This window comes from Rattus rattus, chromosome 17 (genome assembly GCF_011064425.1).
Source record: "Rattus rattus isolate New Zealand chromosome 17, Rrattus_CSIRO_v1, whole genome shotgun sequence".
In the NCBI taxonomy this organism is placed as follows: domain Eukaryota; kingdom Metazoa; phylum Chordata; class Mammalia; order Rodentia; family Muridae; genus Rattus; species Rattus rattus.
The window spans coordinates 33854947-33876478 of record NC_046170.1 but is presented as its reverse complement, the minus strand read 5'-3'; the positions used below and the strand labels follow the sequence as shown (position 1 = coordinate 33876478).

Below are 21532 nucleotides of genomic sequence, written 5' to 3'. Positions count from 1 at the left end.
GTAAATAATGGACCAGTCAGCCCAGTCGTGGTGTACTAGTTTTCCAAATTAGAAAGGTTGACATGAAGGAATTTTAGGGCTTTTGCCAGCACACTCTTTTCCCAAATAGTAAACTCAACCCTGAGCATGGGGTCCAAACGTTTTGTCATTCCGCAAAGACCACCATGGTGAAAACACTCCTTGTACCTATATTTACACCGACACGAATCACAAAGTCTCCACCCTGTACTCTGCCTGAACTCTCCTCAGACGCCACAAAGCTTGTTCTGCCATCGGTGCAGTTAAGAAGCACATCACTAAAGAAATCACCTTCAGAAACCAGTGTCTGGTTACGGAAGGACTATTGTTGACTGTGACCTGGGATAGTGCATAAACTGATAGGGGTTTTGTTGTTATTGTTGTTTGTGTTCTTTTCTTTTTCCCTTCCATTGGTGGTTTACATATCCTATGGCTTTTATTCCCTTTTTAGGAGGAAGTATGCGTGTATGTGTGTGTGTGTGTGTGTGTGTGTGTGTGTGTGTGTGTGACACACACACACACCCAAAGGGAGGCCCAAAGCTGGTATTGTGTATTTCCCTAGTTCACTTTCCACTTTATCTACTGCGACAGGGTCTCTCCCTGAACCTGGAGCTCACCAACTCTGCTAGTCTGGCTAGCCAACCTGCCTCAGAGAGCTCTTGTCTTTGTTTCCTTCATGTGCTGATATTACACAAGGACTTCCATCCCTGCCTGGGGTGTATATGGGTGCTGGGGCTCAAAACTCAGGCACTTCTGCTAGTGCAAGTGTTTTATTCACTGACCTATCTCCCTGGCCTTGATTCGGGAGCTTGTCCTAAAGCTGTACTTCATTTTAACTTCCTGGAGACTTATAAATCTTAAATATACTTAAATCTTATAATTTTGTACAGTTACTTATGAATGAACTTACTTGTGTTTGAAGGTGCAAATATATGTCATGGTGCATGTGTGTATGGTATGTGAGTGTCTGTGTGTGCTCTTATGATCAGAGATGAGTAGTCAACCATGGTACACAATCCTTCAGGGATTGTCTACTTATTTTTTTGAGACAGAATTTCTCCCTGGTACTGAGACTCCCTATTCAGCTAGGCTGACTGATTAGCAAGCATCAAGGATTTGCCTGTTTTTTTTTCATATATGGAGTAGGGATTGAATTCAGGTCCTCATGCTTATTGGCAAACACTTTATCAACTGAGCTCTCTTCCCAGCCCCAGTTTGACATTTTTATTGTGTATTAGAATTCCCATGAAAGCTTGTTAGGGTAGATTGTTGGCCCCTACCTCTGACTCAGTAGGTCAGTGCTGCCAGGCAGTGGACAGTGCTTGGAGAATCACCAGCATATGTTTCTAAGCTAATAATTCAAGTCCTTGTTGGGATGAGATAGGGTAAGAATTACTAGATGGTCATTAGATAGATATGAAAATTTCCCAAGACAGTTGAGGTTTCTGACCTTGGTCCAGAAGATTATATTTAGCCTTGTTAAATGTAGCCTTATGAGATTAGTTTCATTTGTCTAATTTGTCTATCTCTTTTTTGGATCCCAATTCTTTGACCCAAAATGTTGGCTTGCCTTCATGAACTTCTGTTCTCTGAACATGTTGTCACCAAGCCATTACTATCTAGGTCCAAATTGCTGATGAAAAGAAATATTAGATCAGTTGGCACATCCCTGCTAAATGATATTTATTAAAAAGCCAACAAGAAAGGTTGTGATGGAAATGTAAAATATAAACTGTATCTGGAAGAACCTCAACTCATGGTTTCTTCTGAGTCTATGAAATAGATTCAAGACACCTTGAGATCCTGTGCAGGGAATATTCAGTACAGAGACTGAGATTGCCTGGCCTGTGGTTTGTAGCAGTTAGTGCCCTCTCCCACTGCAGTAACCCAGATTCTGTATCTTTGGATAGATGGCAAGACCTCTTCAAGTCTTTTCTCCATGTAAGCATGACTATTCTGCCCCGGATCAGAGGGTCTTTAGTTTAAGTGGTATAGATTGAATTTAAAATGTGACCCCATGGAGTCATGTTTTGAATGTTTGTTTCCTGGCTAATGATGCTAATTGGAAGTCTGTGGGACTTCTAAGATATAGGCCAGAAGTACGTTAATAGGGACAGGCTCTCACTCTCTCTGTTTCCTGGTTTGTTTCCATGTGAACAGCCTGTTTCATGCTCATCGAACCATGAACTAAGCTGCCTTGGCTTCCTTGCCATGTTGAATTGAAACACTCCAAAAATGAGAATCAAAAGAATTTTTGTCAGAGATTGTTGTCACAATGGTATGAAAGTAACAAACATGACAGGTCAATCCCATTGCCATAAGGGTCGCAAGGCACTGCAATGATGAGTAGTGTCAGCCCTTCCCATGCAGACGGAAAATCAACTGATTCATGCCTCGTGAGTATAAAGACTACAGTTATGAGGCACTTCCTGCATCTGGAGCTAAGTGGCTTATATATGTGCTATCGTTTACTTTATACGATGCCCATAATAATGCTAAGAGATAATGATATCGCCCCAATTTTACAAAGAACAAAACGGGGTCATGCTGAGAATTCACAATACCAAGATGCGGTTGTACAAATGCAGAACGTCCCCACTTACTTCTTTTAGAAGATATTACCCTGCATTCCCAGTTACAAAGATTAAACCCGTGCATTCAGCACACTGAACACCTGATGTTTACCAAGCAGTATGCCAGGTCTTGGAAGCCCAGAATCACCATATTGGAAATCCTCATGGGAACAAATTCCTGAAGGTTCGCTAGAGTATGATGAGATGAGAACTTTTAAAGAACATAGGAGCAGAATACTTCTTGGTCACCAGGGTCGTGCTGAGACTGAAGGTAGCAAGGGAGTCAAAACACTGACACCAAAAGGTTTTATCAAATATGTGGTCCAGAGGTCTTCTGCCATCCCTGAAGATGTATCGAAATCCTTCACTTTAATTTCTCCTTTCTACATGAGTAGATACCTTGACTTCCTTGGGCACTGGGCATTCCACTGGTCATAGTGTTGGTGCGGATCTAATGTCAACACAACTTGTGATATAGAACTGGTCTCACACAGCAACTGCTCCATAAGTGTGAATTGCTTCTACCCCACCATTCTCGTAACACAAAGAGGGTATCAAAGGTCAAGTTTGCTGGGAAATAGACTCTGAGATTGAGATTTTCATGCATTCTGACAATAAGTACTCTAGGGAATGATGATTGGATCATTGCAAGGGAAGATGGATTGGGCAGAGGAAAGGTTGATTTCTAACGTATCATACAGAGGTCTCTGAGTCCATGAAAACTCCTGTCCTCTTAGCAGTTCTTAGTCAAGATAAGGGGAGTAGGCTTTATATTTTGTACTGAGTAGTCATAGGTTGAGAAGAGAGAGAGAGAGAGAGAGAGAGAGAGAGAGAGAGAGAGAGAGAGAGAGAGAGACAGAGAGACAGACAGACAGAGACAGACAGACAGAGACAGACAGAGACAGACAGAGAGACAGAGACAGACTGACAGAGATAGACAGAGATAGAAAAAGATAGATTCTGGACAAGGGCGGGGTCTCTTTAGCTGAAATTGATCCTTTAGAAGGAAATGGGCTTTAAGTTGTCAGTAGCCATAGTACCTAGTAGCAGGATGACTAAAGACTGGGGTCCTAAAATAATATTCCAACATATATTGGAACCCACTAGAAGAGCAGTGGTGAAATACCTGCTTTTAAGTATCTTATTCCCCCCATGCTCATGGAACAGTTATTATTTGTGAATATTTAAGGGGTCCTTTTTGTGGTGGGCCCTGAAAAGGAAGGTCTTAGGTACCCTAACAACTAATTTTATACAACTTGAAATTAGAACAGGATCATTAATTAAGGATGTGAAACAGTAAGAGAAAAGGGAAACAAGGAATCAAGGAGATCAAAGGACAAAGGAAGGGGCAGAGACTGAGGGTGAAGAAAACAAAGGGCTTAGCAGGCAGGGCCACCAAAATACTTGCAGGATTTACATATTTCTTGGCATAAAAATTGGAATTAAATTATATCCAAGTCTGAAATCACAGACTGCTGCAGAACAGGTGGCATCAAGGAAAACCCCTTCAAATTCCAAGTGGAATTTGACACCCAATGGTCACCAAGGACTCCTGCATATGGGACAGCCTCTACCAATTAGGGAAGGGAACAAGCATATTTGATGTGAGGCTCTGACCAAGCAGAAACAGCCAAGAACGGGAGCCACTCATTATTCTGGTCTTGTTTTACTGATAATATGTTCATCAAAGCACTTAACTCCCATCCAGGTAGGGTCAAAGAAGCAAACGTTTGATTCATTTTATTTCTTCAGAACTATGGTTTTGGTATCTGTTTGTTACTCCCAGCTGGTAGCATGTGCGTGGCCAGGAAAATAGGTATTGATTGATCTCAGAAAAATCTTGTTCGTATATGTTTTTTTCCTTTCTTGGCTTTCTGAGCACCTGTTTTGATATCTCAAGACTGTGAAAATAATTTGCTGCTGGAAGGAAAATTATGTAAAGCAAGCACACCTTGTATGTAATGCTCAGAGTATCTTATTTGAGGACAGCCAGAACTGTCCTGCGTGAGTCACAGTATGGAGGAGACCCACGTTCAATCAGAGGTTGGAAAGACTGTGTTTTAGGTGGCCCCTCCCACTTCTTCCTACTTTTCTTGACCACAGTCCCCTGGGAGTCTGGATCCATATAACTCTGCCCACCCTCTTTAACCACAATTGTTAAGTAATCAGGCTTTTACATCCATATGATAAATAAGGAATTCCCCTATCCATCTGATGTTTTTTCATAGCCTACCATTTCCTTAAGTAGACAATGGGATTGTTGCCCTGCCCAGATCCCTTTCTCTATAGCATGAACAGTGATGATGGATGCTATTAGGAAAGCATATAGCTGCATGAGTTCTTTATTGCTACAGTGTCTGGGGAAAGAACTATATTCAGATCATCTGTCTAAGTTAGTATTCAAGACACACTACTCCACTGGTATTTCCACCACGGAATAAAATAGCCAAAGAGACATATTGAGCATGTAAATACCCAGAGCCAGTTTTCAACAGACACAGACACGCATGGCACAAATAAACTCTCTTCGATGCCAAGACTAACGTTTCGATTTGGGAGACTGAGCTGTTTATCTACTCAACCCCTGGGAGAGGCAGGAGGTATTCGTTCCTATGACGGTTGCTGGAAAGGTTAACATCTCTATGCTCCACGCTGTGTGCTGACCAAGGCGTGAGCTCCAGGAGGGTTCTTGGCAGCAGCTGCTTGGATAGAACATTCGTTCTCGTCCAATTTAGATGCAACAGACCCTCTGTGTTTTGGGGGTTGGCTAGGCAATGATGCTACGACACCGACAGTGACATCTGTGCCTCCCAGGAGTTCAAAGATCAGCAAATAAATGACTACACAGTGTGACAATTCCACAAGAGGCTGCTCTACAAGGGTCACAGCTAGCATGGGGAAAGTAACTATTAACTTGTCTCGTTGAGATTGGGTGCTTCTCAAAGGAAGGAATTGCTTTTACATTTATTCTCCAAACCCTCCCACCCTAACCCACCTCTCCATGGAGAAGAAAAGGGTTCAGAGTGACCCCAGCTTGATTCCTTCATAAAGCTATCAAGGGCACGGGAGTCCCAAATAGGAACAGCCCACTGCTGCTATAGTAGGACAGTTATTTCTCAGGGCGCTGCTGCTGATTAGCAAGACATGGAGAGAGGTAAAGACTAGCACAGATATGTCTCTGTCATCCTAGGGTAAATGGGAACAGCCTCTATCTAAGCTAGTCAATATGGTAGTCCCTGGACATATACACATACGGATACCAAACTCTTAAAATGTGGTCAGTGTGCCTGAATACGATATTCATTTTTATAGCTGATGTGACCAAATACCCATAAGTTAGGAGAAGGAATGTTTTGTTTTGGCTCACATTTATAGATACTCAGTCCCCAGTCAATCACTCCATTGAGTCTGGGTGTGTTGTGAAACAGGCTAGCATGGTAGTGGGGACATGGAGAAGGGGGCTGTTCACTTCATGGTGAACACAGGAAGTGGGGCAGTAAGGAACTAGGAACTAAATGATGCCCAAGAGGCCCTCTTTCTCCAGCTAGGTCCCACCCATTACAACTTCCAAAACATCCCAAAATAGTGCCAGCCGGTAGGAACCAAGTGTTCAAATCATGAGGGGGGAGATTTCAAACTCAAACCATAGCATTAAGGAACTGAATTTCAAATGTTGTTTCATTAATATTTAAGTGTCATTAGCTTAAAGAGGAGATAGTAGCAGGATCACGATGCTTCTCCCTTCCCATAGATGATAAGCAATTCCAGAAGTCTGTCTTTCAAACATGCTTAGTACAGGGTACATCAAAGGCCGGCAGACAATGTTTCTTCCACTGGAGACTCAAACAGGAAATCATCCCAGAGTTTTGAGCTTTTCCCTTTCCTTCCCTTCTCTTTATCCTCCCAGCTCTGCTAGGCTGGCAGCTTAGGCTGTACACAAGTGTAACAGGGAGAGGGAGAACCAGGTAAAGCAAAGACTCGCTGCACTGAAGTGTGTTGGGAAGAGCAAAGATTTACCCCCGGACAGTGGAAGGAGGAAGGTGAGCAAAGATAAATTTGAAAGACCAGAGAGTAAGGACAGAGTTTAGAATCTGGCAGAGGGACCAGGGAAATGGCTCAGCTGGCAAAGAGCTCTGCTGCACAAGCGTGTGGGCCTTATCTCAGAGCCGTAGCACCCATGTGCAGAACTGAGTATAGCTATCTACCCTTGTAATACAGCACTGGGGAGGCAGACAGGAGTGGCATGAGGCTTGCTGGTTCTAGCTGAGTCTGGCTGAACTGGGGAGCTCTAGGCTCAATAAGAGACCCTGTCTCAAAACAAAACAAGCGAATGAATGAATGAATGAATGAATGAATGAATGATGTGGAGGTAAAAGAAGAAGACACTATGCAAAGCTCTGAGCACACACACACACATACACACACACACACACACACATGCATGCACATATACACAGAAACACACACAGAGGGGAGATAGGAGGAGGGAGGGAAGGAGGGGGAAAGAGAACAGATAAGTTGAAGAAAGCAGGAGACATTTGGGGATATCAACAGGAAAACTGTTTTCATGCCCTTTTTCAAGCTCCTTTCTCTAATGGATCCCCCCAATCTCTTGTTTTCTAGAGGATGCTGGGTTGACACAGCTTTTCCATTATGTTTCCAGTTTGATATCTACTCAGGAGAGAACAAGCCCAGCTATGCTGAGGAATGGAAAGAAAAGAACGTGACTAGGAAGGGAATAGCAAACTGCTCAAGGAAGGAGCCAAGTGTCACTGGCTGAGAACACGGGCCTGGCAGGCTTGTAGAGAGGAGGGAGGAGGGAGGAGGGAGGAGGGAGGAGGGAGACAATGGCCTTTGCTATTTATCTCCTCTTGTCCTCGAGGTGCTAGCTGTTCCCCAGGTCAGATCAAGAAGACCCTAACAAAATGAAGCTTCTGTTTGGGGGAGTGGGAGGTTACATCAGTGCCTGCATGAAGCGTTCTCCAGTTCCGACTGCAAGGCATGAGTCAGAGTGTATGACAAACCCCCCAACGGAACAATTTTAGTGAGTTTTGCTGGGAGGATAAAAAGAATCCAATTACAAAATCACTCAGACCAATCATAGGAACGGTGGGCTTAATAGCTCTCCATTAGCTGACTGAACCACGGTAGCACAGATAAATGAAAAAGCAATTCTCTTTGATCCTACGCAAGGCCTGCTTTTCTTCTCCCACCAAAGACGACAAGGAATAACCATTCTGGGAGGAAAGAGGGAGCTATGGAGAAAGTAGTGAGAGTTTCATCAGAGTCCACACAAATTCTGGATACAAATTATCTGCGTGGAGTGGGGCACTGCTCATTGTGTATCAATTTCCTTGAAAAACAACTGTGTCCTCTAAGGAGATAAAAAAAAATGGGCAAACCGGGTGGGAGAATCTAGGAATGGATGAAGACAGCTATAATGTATTAATGTTGGATTTGTCACCATTCAAGCTGTTTTCCCACCTGGCTCAAAATCTAAGCTGTCTTAGTATCTGGGTGGTTATTGTTTAGTTCTTTTGTGGTGCTGAGGTTGGAACTCAGGGTCTTATAAGCACTGAGCAAACAGTCTACCACCGACCTAAAGCTAAGATCCTTATCTCAGATCTTAGCAAATTTGTTCACCTCTCTGATCCCATTTCTTCATCTGCTGTCCTAGATATATAGCTACAGGACACTTAGAATAGTGCCCGTAACACAAAAGAAGGCTTCCATGAGGGTTATTATGATATGGAAAATGGTATAATGATAATAATTAATAATAATAATAATAAATGAATGGCATAAAGGGAATGATGATGGCATCCTTCTGTTATCTTCAAACCATGAGGATATGACTCTAGGCAGAATAGACACAGCATGCTTCGGGGGTGATGGGGGCCAAAATGATGACAGAAAAGGGTCATAATTAAAAGGGTAAATTAGGAGAACTATATTCTGAGCACCCATACAACAGCCCATAGGAAACATGTCCAACTATTTGAAGACTGAGGAGAGGGTATTGGGGGGGAGTGTGTAACCAAGAAAGATGGGAACAGAGTCGTGAAAAGACAGGTTCTTTCCAAATTCTGCTGTTGATACACAGGCTTTGAGGAATGTCTGAGTGAGTGCTCCTGGAATAACAGTTATCAGAGGCAGACCCCAGGTTCCCTCAGACAGCCCTGGCCTCCAGCACTTGGTGGAGACAGAGGTCAATAGCGAGAAAATTACAGAGTATCCTCAGAGCCCAGAGCCCCGCATTCGCCAGCATAGAGAAGGTAGTTATTAGAGATTGGGGAAGTAACTCTAGGTTCCACAGTCACACGGTGTGTTAAGAAGAAATAAAATTCTTTGAAGATGTATTTCCTCTGGGGTTCATCTAGCCCTTACTCAAAGACCCACCAGCTGCAGATCTTTGAAGAGATTGCCTTTCTTGTTGGGTAAAATTGCTAGATAGGCAAAGGTTTCTTATTGATGAGGGAGGGAAACTTAAAGCTACATCTATCCTGAGTGGTCACTGACTATGTTACAATAGCCTTGATTATTACCTGCACAGTCAATCATTTATTTATCTATCCTGTGACTACTTATTGAATGTCTATATTAACCCAGGTATATAATTGTTCACTGGTGATGTTAGAATTTTCAAGATTATTAAACAGGTATGAAAGACTTTATTCTATATTAGTTAATAACTTTGAAATAAGAAATCTAAGATCCTGAAAGGGAATGAACAGGGATACAATTCCAGTCCTTGCTATGGTCTCCAATATTTTCTGGATGAGAGTCTCTCCTAACAGGGCACGGTGGTATGGACCTGCAATCCCAATATTCAGGAAATTAAGGACTGTGAGTGTAAAGCCAGGCTGGGCCACATGGTGAGTTCAAGGCCAGTCTGTGCAATTTGGTGAGATCTTGATTCAGAAAACACAGAAGGGAGAGAAGGGGTAGAGAGGAACTGCCATTGTAACCAGTTCAGTAGGGTGCTTTTCTTTCTCTTTAAGAAGAAACTTCTATTTTTTGAGATGATAATATAATGACATCATTTCCCCTTCCATTTCCTCCCGCAAAATCCTCCCATGTGCCCTTCCTTAATCTTTCTGAAATTCATAGCCTCTTCTTAAAATTAGCTGCGTGTGCAGGCATGCACGCGCACGCACGCACGCACGCGTGAACACACACACACACACACACACACACACACACTCCCTAAATACCTCAGTACAACCTGTTTCATTTGAGTATCTTTTACATACACACATACATCACACACACACATACATATCTCTCTCTCTCTCACACACACACACACACACATACACACACACACACACTCCCTCAATACATAATTACCCCTGCTGAGTTGTATTTTTTGTAGTTCTTACCTATATCATTTAATCACCATTCTCTATTGATTTTGGAGTATCTACTCCTCCACACACGATACACTCACACAAGCATGTCTGCATGCCAGCTCCCTGCCCCCCCCACAAACATTTCAAGTGGGCTGTTAATCCCACAGTCATATTATTTTAGGCCAGTGTAGGAGAGAACAAGGCAAATACAGTCTAAGTTCTTTATTCCTCTGGGGACGAGAGAGAGAGCGACCGAGGGAAATCTAGAGGCTGCCAAGCAATGGCCAATCAAATTCTTTCCTAGCTACGTGAAAATCAGAAGAAAACCATTTCTGCCGTTTGGAGGCTTACTAAAACCTGTACAAGACAGCCAGAGCTAGAGGTTGACACCCTTGTCAGTCTTCAGATGAAGTCCTTTAGGAGCTAGCTAGAACAGGGACCTGTCACAATGATCAGCAGAGAAGTGACAAAGGCAGAAGTCAGGGAGGAACTGGTTGCTGGTCCCCCTGAAGGTTCCTTAGCTTGGTTTAGGTCCTGGCACCCTACAGGAGCTCAATAAATCTGGGTTCTACTTCTGCTCTTGCTTCAGGAATCAGTCTTGGTGCATCCTTCCAAGGCTTCTCTAGATCTTGGGGTGTTGCAAACTTTTGGGGAGATTTGTAGGGGCTGAATGGTGAGATCCCTCCAGAAAACCTTATAAGGGAGGGACTAGGGAAGCAGCTCATGGAAAAAGTGCTTGTCAAGCTTGCCTAAGGTCCCAGGTTCTATCCCTCGCACTACACATAGGAGGAAGTTTTATGGAGTATTGGAGACCTTCTAATGTATTTCTTTGTATCTCTTCCACACCAGTAAGATCTTTTCAACACATACTATGTGTCACAGAAATCATCAATTCAACAAACATTTAATAAACCAATAGCACTGCTAGGTTCTTTAGATCCACTACCTTTCTGTGTATGTATGTGTGTGTGAGTATATTATGGATGTCAATGTGAGAGCCCGTGTAAGTGCATGTGTGGATAAATATCTACATCTATGCTTCTGTCAGAGGAAACTAGAAATCAACCTGGGTTGCCAGTCCCCAGAAGTTGTCCGCTGTGTTTCTTGTTTTGGTGGTGTTCTGTTGTCTTATTGTTTGAGACAGTCTCTCACTAGGACCTTGGGCTCATCAAGTAAGGTACAATGGTTGGCCATTGAGTCTTGAGATCTACCTGTCTCTACTTCTTTGACGCTGAGATTACATGAAGCCACCACACTTGGCTTCTATGGGAGCTGGGGACTGAGTTCAGGTCCTTATACTTGGGCTTGCAAGCGTTTTACCAACGGAATCATTCCCAAAGTCACCATTATCTATTTTTATCCTTATCCAATACAAAAACCTTATCACACTGGTACTATTATGCCTGTATCCCATATGAACAAACTGGGGCTTCATCCCATAGTTACACAAGTTTCTAAGACAATCAGAAACTTTCATGGCTTACATCCACGCCTACTTCACTTCAAATGGAGTATTTTACAACCCAAGGCTTGCACACGGTGCCATTCCAAGATATGAATCATTATGCTTCCTTGCATAGGGGATAATTATCTTGCACTGAGCTCTGGGGACCACACTCATTTAGCGAAGTCAAGAGTAGCAAGACCCGATGCTCTAGCTTGCTAACAGGGTTTTGTTGGGGAAGTGCTATTTGCCATGCCCTGCTCCCAGCCAGGGCTGAAGATGAGACTAGATGAAGGAAGAGTCGGGAGGTCACTGGCAAAAGAAGATTAAAGGCAGAAGCTGACTGCATGCTCTTATGAAGAAAATATCACATTCAAAGACGGAGCAGCGCTTTCCACGGGAGCATCGATGCTGTCTCCTGAGCCTTCAAACATGAAACTCAACTCATTTCAATGCCATGACTCCAGCCAATTTCCTGTATGAGATCACATACGGAGGAACTAATTTGAGATTACATGCCTGCTGCCCTTTCCTATGAGGAGTCTCTTCTGGCTCTAATTAAACTTTTTCTTCTACGACAAATGCCAAGATGTCAAAAGGATTCATCTTAGGAAAGAGAAGTGCTAGGAACTTGGGGCTATAAATTCCTGTGCTGGACTGAGTTTTGTCATTAGCACTGGATGCCACTGATCGATCCGAAGGTCATCGGATTTGGAATCCTTTGAATTACAGTGAAACAAACACTGAGGGATCGATTATCCATGCACACTCAACTGCCAGTGAATCCATGCCACTACCCATGGATGCTATGCAAGGGCTGGGGTAATGGTAGTCATAGAACAATGTTATAGAGAATAGAATAGTCTATCCCCAACCCTAGGAATAAGAATCGAAAGCCAACTTCCTGACCCTTGCTGCCAATGTGGTTCAGAACCAAGACATATCAATTCAAACCCAAGAGTCTCAGAAAGGAAAATGACCTTAATTGAGTACCTATTGTGGGCAAGGTATTTTGGGAGTTGCTGTAGTTTTAATATGAAATGTATCCCCAAAGGCCCATGTGTTTGAGCACTTGGTCCATGCTGGTAGTGCTGTGTGGGAGGGTTGTAGAGCCTTCAGGAGGTAGAGGCTTGCAGGCAAAAATGGGTGGGAGGCTAGAGGTGAGTCCTAAGGTTTTATATCACAACCTCCATTCATTCTCTCTTTGCTTACTGTCAATGCAGCATGAGCAGCTGGCCTCCTGATCCTCCCACCATGCATTTCCCACCAGATTGGAAGGTATCCCCTCAAACCATAAGCCAGAAAAACATTTCTTCCTTAATTTGCTTGTCGTTAGGTATTTTATCGCAGCAATGAGAAAACCAACTTAAAACAAGGGCTTTCATAGACTCTTCCAATCATCACCATGCCTAACATCAGGCATTGCTACTAGGATGAGTTCCAAGTGCTATTTGCTTTGGATCAAACAGCCACAGTGAGGTAGAGTTAGAATCAGAATCCAAATCCACAAGAGTTTCCCAATATTTCTACCTAACTCCTAACTCCCAGTTTCTTCTCCTGAAAAACATGATTGCTAATTCCTGGGCTACTATCCTTCCAGAGTGGGAAGGATAAGACTAAAAATAATGATGTGTCTAATGTGCTTTGATCCCACAAGGATGCTTCAAGAAGGGGACATGGTGGTCATGACTGTCAGCCATCCTTCTCCGTGCCCATCATGAAGTACCTTTGGTTTCTGACCAGTATCTCTCTAATTTGAGCTCTGGCTGCTGCTGTCTCTGGGGACATAGTACATGTCAGATGTTGTTAGTTTTCATCTTCGTTTTATATGGAAGGCATAAGCTAAGCTCATGCTCAAACACGTGTCTAACAGAAAGAAAAACAAGATACTAAATCTAGGCTACCTGTAACCAAAGCCCAGGCACTTTCCATGGGCAAATCTGATTCTTGCCCAGCTTGCTTGGCTACCAAAGAGGGTTGACCAACCATCTCCAGCTATGCTTTCTAAAGGGTGAATGAAATAGACTGATAATTGCTCCGTTAAACCCAGAGTTTCGCGGGTGCTATTCCAATGCTCTACCACTGAGATACATCCTTCGTTCAGAACAAGCTCTTTCTGGGTGGACTCCTTGTTAGTTTCTCTTGATCTCACACGACTTGGAATCCCATAACATTGACTTCAAGAAAGTTTAAGGACATGCCTGATACCAGAACGTAATCAAAATTATGATATTGGTGACTTTCAGCGCATTAAAAATTCTAAACGGCATTGTTAAGCTAATTGAAATTGACTTTGTTTTTATTTTTAGTGAAACTATTTCCACTTGGATGAATCTTGCTCCACAAAATATATGACTACAAATTTTCATTTCTCAGTCTTGTAGGTTGTCCACTATAAATTTTTCCAGCTACTGTTTCTGTTATTGAGGTTATGCTTTGACAGCCATGGGTTGTTTTATCATAATGGAAACAGTTGGAGGAAGAGAGGAACATTGTGATTCTGAGAGAGGAAGGAGGAGCAAGTATGGAACAAACCAAGATTAAAGTAGTCTCAAAGAACAAGATGGCTCCCTTTAGTTAAAATCACGGAGCGAAATGTGATAGAAGAGCCAGCATGATACAGGCGAGACATTAAATGTCTCCGCGAGGTTCGCATGTTTAAATACGTGGTCTCCAGCTGATGGGGCTATTTTGGGAAATTGTGGAACCTTTGGGGCCCATGCATGGTTGTTTGAGGTGGGTCACTGAAACCAGTTTAGGTTTTCAGGATTATAACCTGACCTCATTTCTGATCTCTCTGCTTCCTGATCCGCTACTATGCAAGCCAGCAGCAGCTGCCAGCTCCTACCACCATGGACTGAGCCTCTTCAGCCACCTTGCCTTGTCTGCCATGATGAACTGTGCTTTCTAAACTGTGAGCCAACATAAACTTTTTTTTTCCCCTCTTAAATTGCTTTTGTCAGGCATTTGGTCTCATGGGTGAGAAAAGAGGCGTGCAGATTTTGTGTTCCTTCCTAGTCGAGGAACTTATCTAAACTGGTAAGATGACACAGATTCCAACTTTGGAGGGCTGAAGCAGGGGGATTGCAAGTTCCAAGCCAGCTGGCGATTGCCTATTGAGACCTTGTCTCAAACAAAACGACCCAAGAATTTCCATCTTATTATTGGACAAACAGGAGCCATCCCTGTCCCCAGCCCTCATTAGCAAAGATATTAGGTGATGAGGAAACAAGAGCTTCAGTAGAGGAGAGCAGAGCCACCCCTGAGCTGGCAGCCAGGTCTGCTCATTACCAACGGACTCTTAATTATGAGTCAGCACAGAGGCACAGAGTCACCCTTTCATGTCAAGCCCTGCTTCGTTCATTCAACACAGAGGAACTCGGAACACTGTAGCCCAGTTTCCATGCCAGAGCACTTTTCAAGTTGGGCACTGGGAGTTCTGAGCATAATTCCTCAGTTTTATGATCGGCTGTGTCACTGAGCCTCCAACTGCTTACTCGAACAAACTCAGAGCACATCCCTGCCCATATTTCATCCCATCAACCTCATTAGCGACGGTTTAATGCTGTACTGATTTAGGACATCTCGACTTCAAGTTGTCAGTGTTTGCAACGTGTCCCGTTAATCAACGGAAGCAAGTGAAAAAGAAGTTCTACTACCCTGAGTGGTTCCAAGGTTTAATGAGCACGAGTGTCCTTGATCAACAGTCCCAGTAACTTTGTCCTCAAGGTATTTTATACCTCAGAAACACAGAGGAAACAGAAGTGGCATAATACAAAAGGGCATCTTGGGGCAGTCACTATGCAATTTTGAGTCTTGTCAGTTCTATGTCGAGTGGATAAAAATCCATGGAGCTCTCTCTGCATTACCCATCACTGGGTCTGCCTGCCTCTCCTCTCTGTCCTATCTTGTTCTCTATCTTTAGCATTATGATCTCCAAATCTCTGGTTCCCAAATGTAAGGAATCCAGGAACAAAATGAACTTGTTTTTGTTTTATTTGTATCTGTCTTCCACTTGGAAGTCTGAAGTCCTGACAAGTCTTTCTTAGAGTAGAGTTAGTGACGCTGACCTTGTGGGTCTACAGATGCATTCAATTTCTAGCTCACAGCAACTCTTCAGCAAGTGGACATTCTTTGCCTGTCTCCTACATCCCCTCATGACATATTAGAATTCTACCTATCTTCTGGCTTGCTTCTGGTGTGGCCTGCCCTCAGCCCACTTTTAGATCAGCCAATAGGGCCAGGAGTAGCCTGAATCACTTTTTATCCAATTGGTCTCCTTCCAGCAGTTTCATATGGCCTCTTGCTGTAAATCACTCTGGGAAAATAAATGTCCCCTATCCATTAGTGACTTTCTACCACAAGCCAATTTGAGCCACAAACTAGACAAGGCTTGTTAATGGCCACTTAAATACATTCCTACAGTCCAACCTGGAGACCTTCAGCCAGCCTCAAACCTTACCAGCTCTGTTCAAAATATATGACAGCAACAAGGTCACAGGTCATCAGACCCTTATTGGGCAGGGGAACCACACCCCCTGGTTTGTCTAGGATCCTTCTAGTTTGCCACTGCTATCCTGGTGTAATTATTGATCATTTCCTTTTCAAAAGAACTCCAGTTTGAATGATAAGACTATAAGGCAGGGATGGCAATGAAAAATAATTATTCAGATAGTAAGTCATTTATTAACCATTAGTTGTACAAAAAGGTCTTATGTGTCGTACCTCATTTCAACTCCAATACAGTACTAATAAAGAAGGCATCACAATTATCCCCATTTTGCAGACCAGTCCACGGAGGTTTAGGGGAGCTAGTCAGCAATGCCAACCAAAGAGTGAGCTTGTACTTCATCTAGATCCCTTCTGGCGATATTGGCTACTTATAATTCCCTAGAAAACTGTGCCCTGCTGTATGAACACCTACCCCTGCTTATGAGAACCCATGCTCCCCTTAGCAGCTCAGCCATTGACCAAAAGGCTTACACAGTTTCTTGTTCTTGTGAGGAACTGACTCTGCAGAGGGATCTGACTGAGATCATACCCTTGTTTAGCTCTCTCTCCCTGGCCTATTTGCATTGCTCTCTTCTCTCTTAGTAAACTGCTCAAGGCCACCAAGGTCACATAGAAGCAAGAATTGAGGCTCAACCATATACCCAGGTCCACAAGGACACACCCATACACACTTACATACACACTCACATACACACACTCACTTGCTACTTGGGCCCTTAAACCTATGTTACATAGCCCATTTCAATGCAGAGTTTGTGAAATGGGTTTCCCATTGGCTGACATTTTTAGAGGTTAGAATCCCCTGCCTTTCCAACCCTACAGCACAAAGCAAGCAATGGCTCTTTCTAAGCTGCATTTGAACACATATATCATTTCCAGAGAAACATATTACTCTGAGAATAACCACAGAGTTATTCTCAGAGTAAGTAATCCCCTTAGCTATTCATAAGCACAATGGGTCCATATGTATTAAAGCAACAGTAGATGCAACCACACGTCACAGTCTAGAGAGGCAAACCACATCTGCGGTGTTTCTGAGGGCCACACAATAGAGTAAGAGGGAAAGAGTAAAAGCTCTCCCCGCCACATCAGGACATGCAAATACACATCCTAACTACTGGTTGTGTGATGTTTTTGACAAGTCACCCAATGTCCCCAATACTCAATTTGTTCTGCAAGGAAAATACCTGCCCAATCAATCCTCAAATTGGAGGGTAAATGAGATAAAATACCCCCATTTCCTGCTGCTTCTTGTCCACTTTTATCATTAGCGTCACTAACCTGAACCCTTGTCCTAGGTCTAATTGTAGTTCAGATGTGCCGTGTCTTGTTTCCAAGCAAAAAGGACATCCTATTTGATAATAAAAGGTTTCCATTAAAAACAGGGAGCAGAGGAAAGGAGGTCCTTCAGCCTCAAAGCCCCAGTTGATTCATAAAAACATGGAATGAGTCATGTTGCCTCTCAAGGCTGAAACTTAGAATCAATGGAACTCGTTGACCAGCCATTCCCAGCCCAGTGGAGGATGACAGGCCCCGTGGGCCATCTCCACACAGTGTTCCATGCTGCCTTGCAAACTGATTAATTATGGTTCTCACTCCGTGGAAGAAAAACTCAATCTGAGCTCACTGCCGTACTATATTACTAGTACAGACCAGGTCTGTGTGGCTTTCTGAGTAAGCAGGGCTTCTGTATAGAGGTTGTGTGTGTGTGTGTGTGTGTGTGTGTGTGTGTGTGTGTGTGTGTACATTTTTAGGCTCCGTTAAAGAATATATTTGTTTGCCAGGCTTTGAAAATCACCTCTCTGCCTCCTTACTTTTATCTGGAAAGGATTTCAAAACATCCCTTCTCCTGTAGGCATTTTCTGGCAGTTAGCATGAGGCTACAAGATGCAGAAGCTGAAGAATGCAGACTGATTTTTTATTACAGATGAAGATCATCTTTTTTTTTTTTTTTTAAATTGTGGCCCTAACAGTTATTCTCAGAATACGTCCTCCAGAGTCCTAGACCTCCATCTTCACTGTGAATGAAAGTTCACAAGCCCCCCCCCTCTCTCACACACACACATACACACCCCACTCATGTATAAATGTGTATATATAGGTGCATAATATTTTTGATGAGGTGGTTATTCATACATGGTGATTATACTAGGTCGATGGTCTTCTATCAATAAATAAGGAAAAAATGACGACCTACAACCCCCCTCCTAGCTATGCCCCCTCAATCCATTCACCCATCACCACTTAGAATATGCAGTGTGCCAACCGTGCTAGATGCTGGTGATTTATTGGTAAAAGGGGTGGGTAAAACCTTTGCCTGCTGAGATCAATCACCCTGGCTTCCTAAGAGTTAATGAAGACAGTGTAGGATCCCCAGATCGCCTGAATGCTTCTTCTCTTACTCTGAAATCCTCTGTCCACTCCGCTCACCGGAGAAACCCCAGAACACTCTTTAATGTCAAGAAGGACCAGTTTCATATATGAAGAACTAACCATGGATCACTGCTCACTGCTCTCACCAGCTGCCTCCTGATCTGGCAAATGAAACCCACCTGCTGTCAAGGTGGTGCAGGGGCCAAAAGGAGCTCTTTGCATTTTTTTTTCCTGCCTTCAGGTTGTAAGATTCTGGCTTTCTTTCCAGATCTGTCCTAGGCAGGTTTGAGTATGCTGCAATTTTTAAGAAGTAGAAACACTGGGGGCTTAGGAGATCCAACCAACAACCCTTGTAAGATTCATGGTTATTATAGAATGCTGTGTCCAGCAAGCAGCTCCATCAGTCTGCACTCCACTAGAATTCAGGGGCATGACAGTGCAGCGCCCCCCCCCCCCCGGCAGAGAAAAGCTTTCTCACTTACACACTACTGGGAAATCTCTGCTGGTCTAGGCGCAGGCACGTTTTCCAAAGAGAAACCTCTTAAGAGTGTGAGCTCCTTCTGGGGCCAGCATTGGAGTTCCTAAGGGACAGGACGGGGGCTTTCCCAGCCACCAAGAATGCAGAAGATGCAATAGGGGAGAAAGGGTAGGCTGTATCCCTGGCCTCACCTTTCACCCAGCTTAGAGGCTGAGGATTTAACCCTCTTGAGTCTCAGTTCCTTCTCTCACTGTAAGTATGGGGAAGGAGACATACAAGGGTGTACCTTGTCCTCAGCCCCATCTGGACGCATAGAGGTGAAAAGGGAGATCAAGTGTCAAGTGGCAGCCAGACCACTTACTGGCAGCTGAGTGATCTTGGCAGATCATTTATTCTTCCTGAACCTCCGTTTTCTCATCTCTAAAGCTGGGCACCTGACTTACTGGGTCTCAGGAAGTATTAAACGGGATCGTATATGTAAAACTCTAGGAAAAAAAAAAAAACTAGCACCAGGAACTACGTGTAAATATATGGTGATTGTCATTTTTTTAAAACCACGCTAATGATCAAGTCCCACCCTTATGTCCCTCCCAGTGTTAGCTGCTGAGTTGCCCAAGAAGAGGGACACAAAGCAATTTTCCAGACCTCAAGTCCTAGGTGCCACTATCATTCCTGTCACCCTACATCTGGTGTAAGGAGAAGGACCACTCTGAGCATCCTCCCCAGGCTCCCGTAGCTTGGGCTACCCCGGGAGGTTCTGAGAGCCAAGTATGAATGCAGAGAGGGTGCTCGCTGACTGTGGGTGCTAGGTACCTGGGCAGCATCTCCAATCTAGGCTCCCCCACCCACTGCCGGTGCGCCCAGCGCGTAAAGAGAGAAAAACCAAAAAGTCGTGGATACTGGACCAGGCTTTGACGCGGATCTTGAGCTCGCCGTCCTGTGGCTCCGGCATGGCCTTTCTGGAGAGCCTCAGCTTGTTGAGCCCGCCGAAGCCGGCCAGCACCACAGCGCGCATCTCCTGGGCATCCCCGAGGCGGTGGGAGCCGTCGCCGCCCTCAGCAGGCTCCTTGCTGGTCTCCTTCTCGATCATCTGTTCGGTCTCCTCCGCTTTCTCCACGCCTTCCTTGGCCATGGCGCGCGAGGTGCTGCGGGGTGCACAGGCTGTGGTTGTGAAGGGGGTCGAGGCTGCTCTCCCGCGGGTTCCTCCTGTTGAATGTGGGATGCTCTTCAGTGCAATGGCTGCAACCTCTGTGAGCGGAGCCGCGGTCCACCGCCTCTGCCGTAATCCTCAGAGGAGCCGCGCCCTAGCGCCCCATCCCCCTCCCTCACATTTCCTCCTACTTACTCCAAAACAAATCTCAAGTACACCTTTTGTGTTGATCCTAAATCAGGCTATTTGTCTTAACCTTCAAAACAGATTTCCCCAAGACTCTTGAATACAAACACACAAGGAACGGCCGGCTGGATAACCCAACCCCTCGCGTGGGCCAAATACTTGGGTATATACGGCACAGACTCTGGCGCCTTGAAATGGACAGAGACGAACGTCTGGGCCTTGAGGATGCTGCTGCGAGACAAGGTTGCCTCTTCTCCCGCGGGTAGTCAGGGGTGGGAGGGATAGCTGGGAAATTGGGCTGGTTCCCATCTGCTGGTTCTAAGTGGAGCGTCAGGGAGGTGCGGGAAGTTAAAGATCCATCCCAAGCAAGGCTCCAAAGAGCCAGGTCCAGTCTTTTCCCCCTGGATGCCCCCTTGTCACCAGGGATGCTCTTCCTGGGCTTCTGTGGCTTCCTTGTGACAACTAGTTCTCAGGACCAATGCTTTTTCTAGCAAAGAGCTTCTCCCAGAAGAGCTTCTCTTTCCTCTTGGGACCTCCAGAAGAGCAAGTTTGTTCGTGTTCGTTCTCTCTCTCTCTCTCTCTCTCTCTCTCTCTCTCTCTCTCTCTCTCTCTCCCCCTCCCCCTCCCTCCCTCCCTCCCTCCCCTGCTAGTCTCTCCTTCCATCCTTTCATCCCCCCTCTCTTACACACACACACACACACACACACACACACACACACACACACACACACGCCTTTTGTTTTGTAAGCTCACAGAAAAACGTGTACTTTCCCCAGCAGTGTTTGGTGACACATCTGTAGTAAGGAAGCTGAGGTAGGAGAGAAGCTCTGTCTCAAAACGCCTAAACAAGAATTTATTGCCAGGCACAGAGGTGCAATGCTTTAAATTCCAGAATTCCAGCACCCAGGAGGCAGAGACATGGATCTCCTGTGGATTTGAAGGTAGCCTGGTCTACATAGTGAGCTCCAGGGTGGTCAGGGCGACATAGTGAGACCCTGTCTCAAAACAAACAAACAAACTCCCCGAACTACAGATGCCATCCAAGCGTGTCCATCACATAAATTCTGATCTTACAAAAGGTCACTTGTGCTGTCTGAGATAGAAGTTACCTTGTGCGGTTAAAGAAATCCAATTTCTCAGTTTCAGAGCGCATGTTTCAGTGTAGGCAACTCTTATCCTTGAGATCTCAGATGACATTTACTCTTCCTGAGCCCCAATACCAATATCCACTGTCCTAGTGGGGGTTGCTTATTGCTGTGATGAAACACCATGGCCAAGGCAACCTGGGGAGAAAAGGGTTGTTCTCCCCTTTTACACTTCCAGGTAACAGTCTACCACTGAGGAAAGTCAGGGCAGGAACCCACACAGGGCAGGAACCCACATAGGGCAGGAACCCACACAGGGCAGGAACCCACACAGGGCAGGGATCTGGAGGTAGGGGCTGAT

The 21532-nt window shown here is 44.6% G+C and overlaps 1 protein-coding gene across 1 annotated transcript in view; it reads right to left on the bottom strand.

Annotated features, from left to right (window-relative positions):
- Window positions 1–20009, bottom strand: part of Vat1l (vesicle amine transport 1 like) — a 160158-nt gene extending 140149 nt beyond the window's left edge. The window contains exon 1 of the mRNA XM_032887555.1: window positions 19656–20009. Within this exon, the coding sequence (XP_032743446.1) occupies window positions 19656–19882 (227 nt within the window). The 5' untranslated portion in view covers window positions 19883–20009. The remainder of the gene's footprint in view (window positions 1–19655) is intronic.
- Window positions 20010–21532: the final 1523 nt, after the last annotated feature.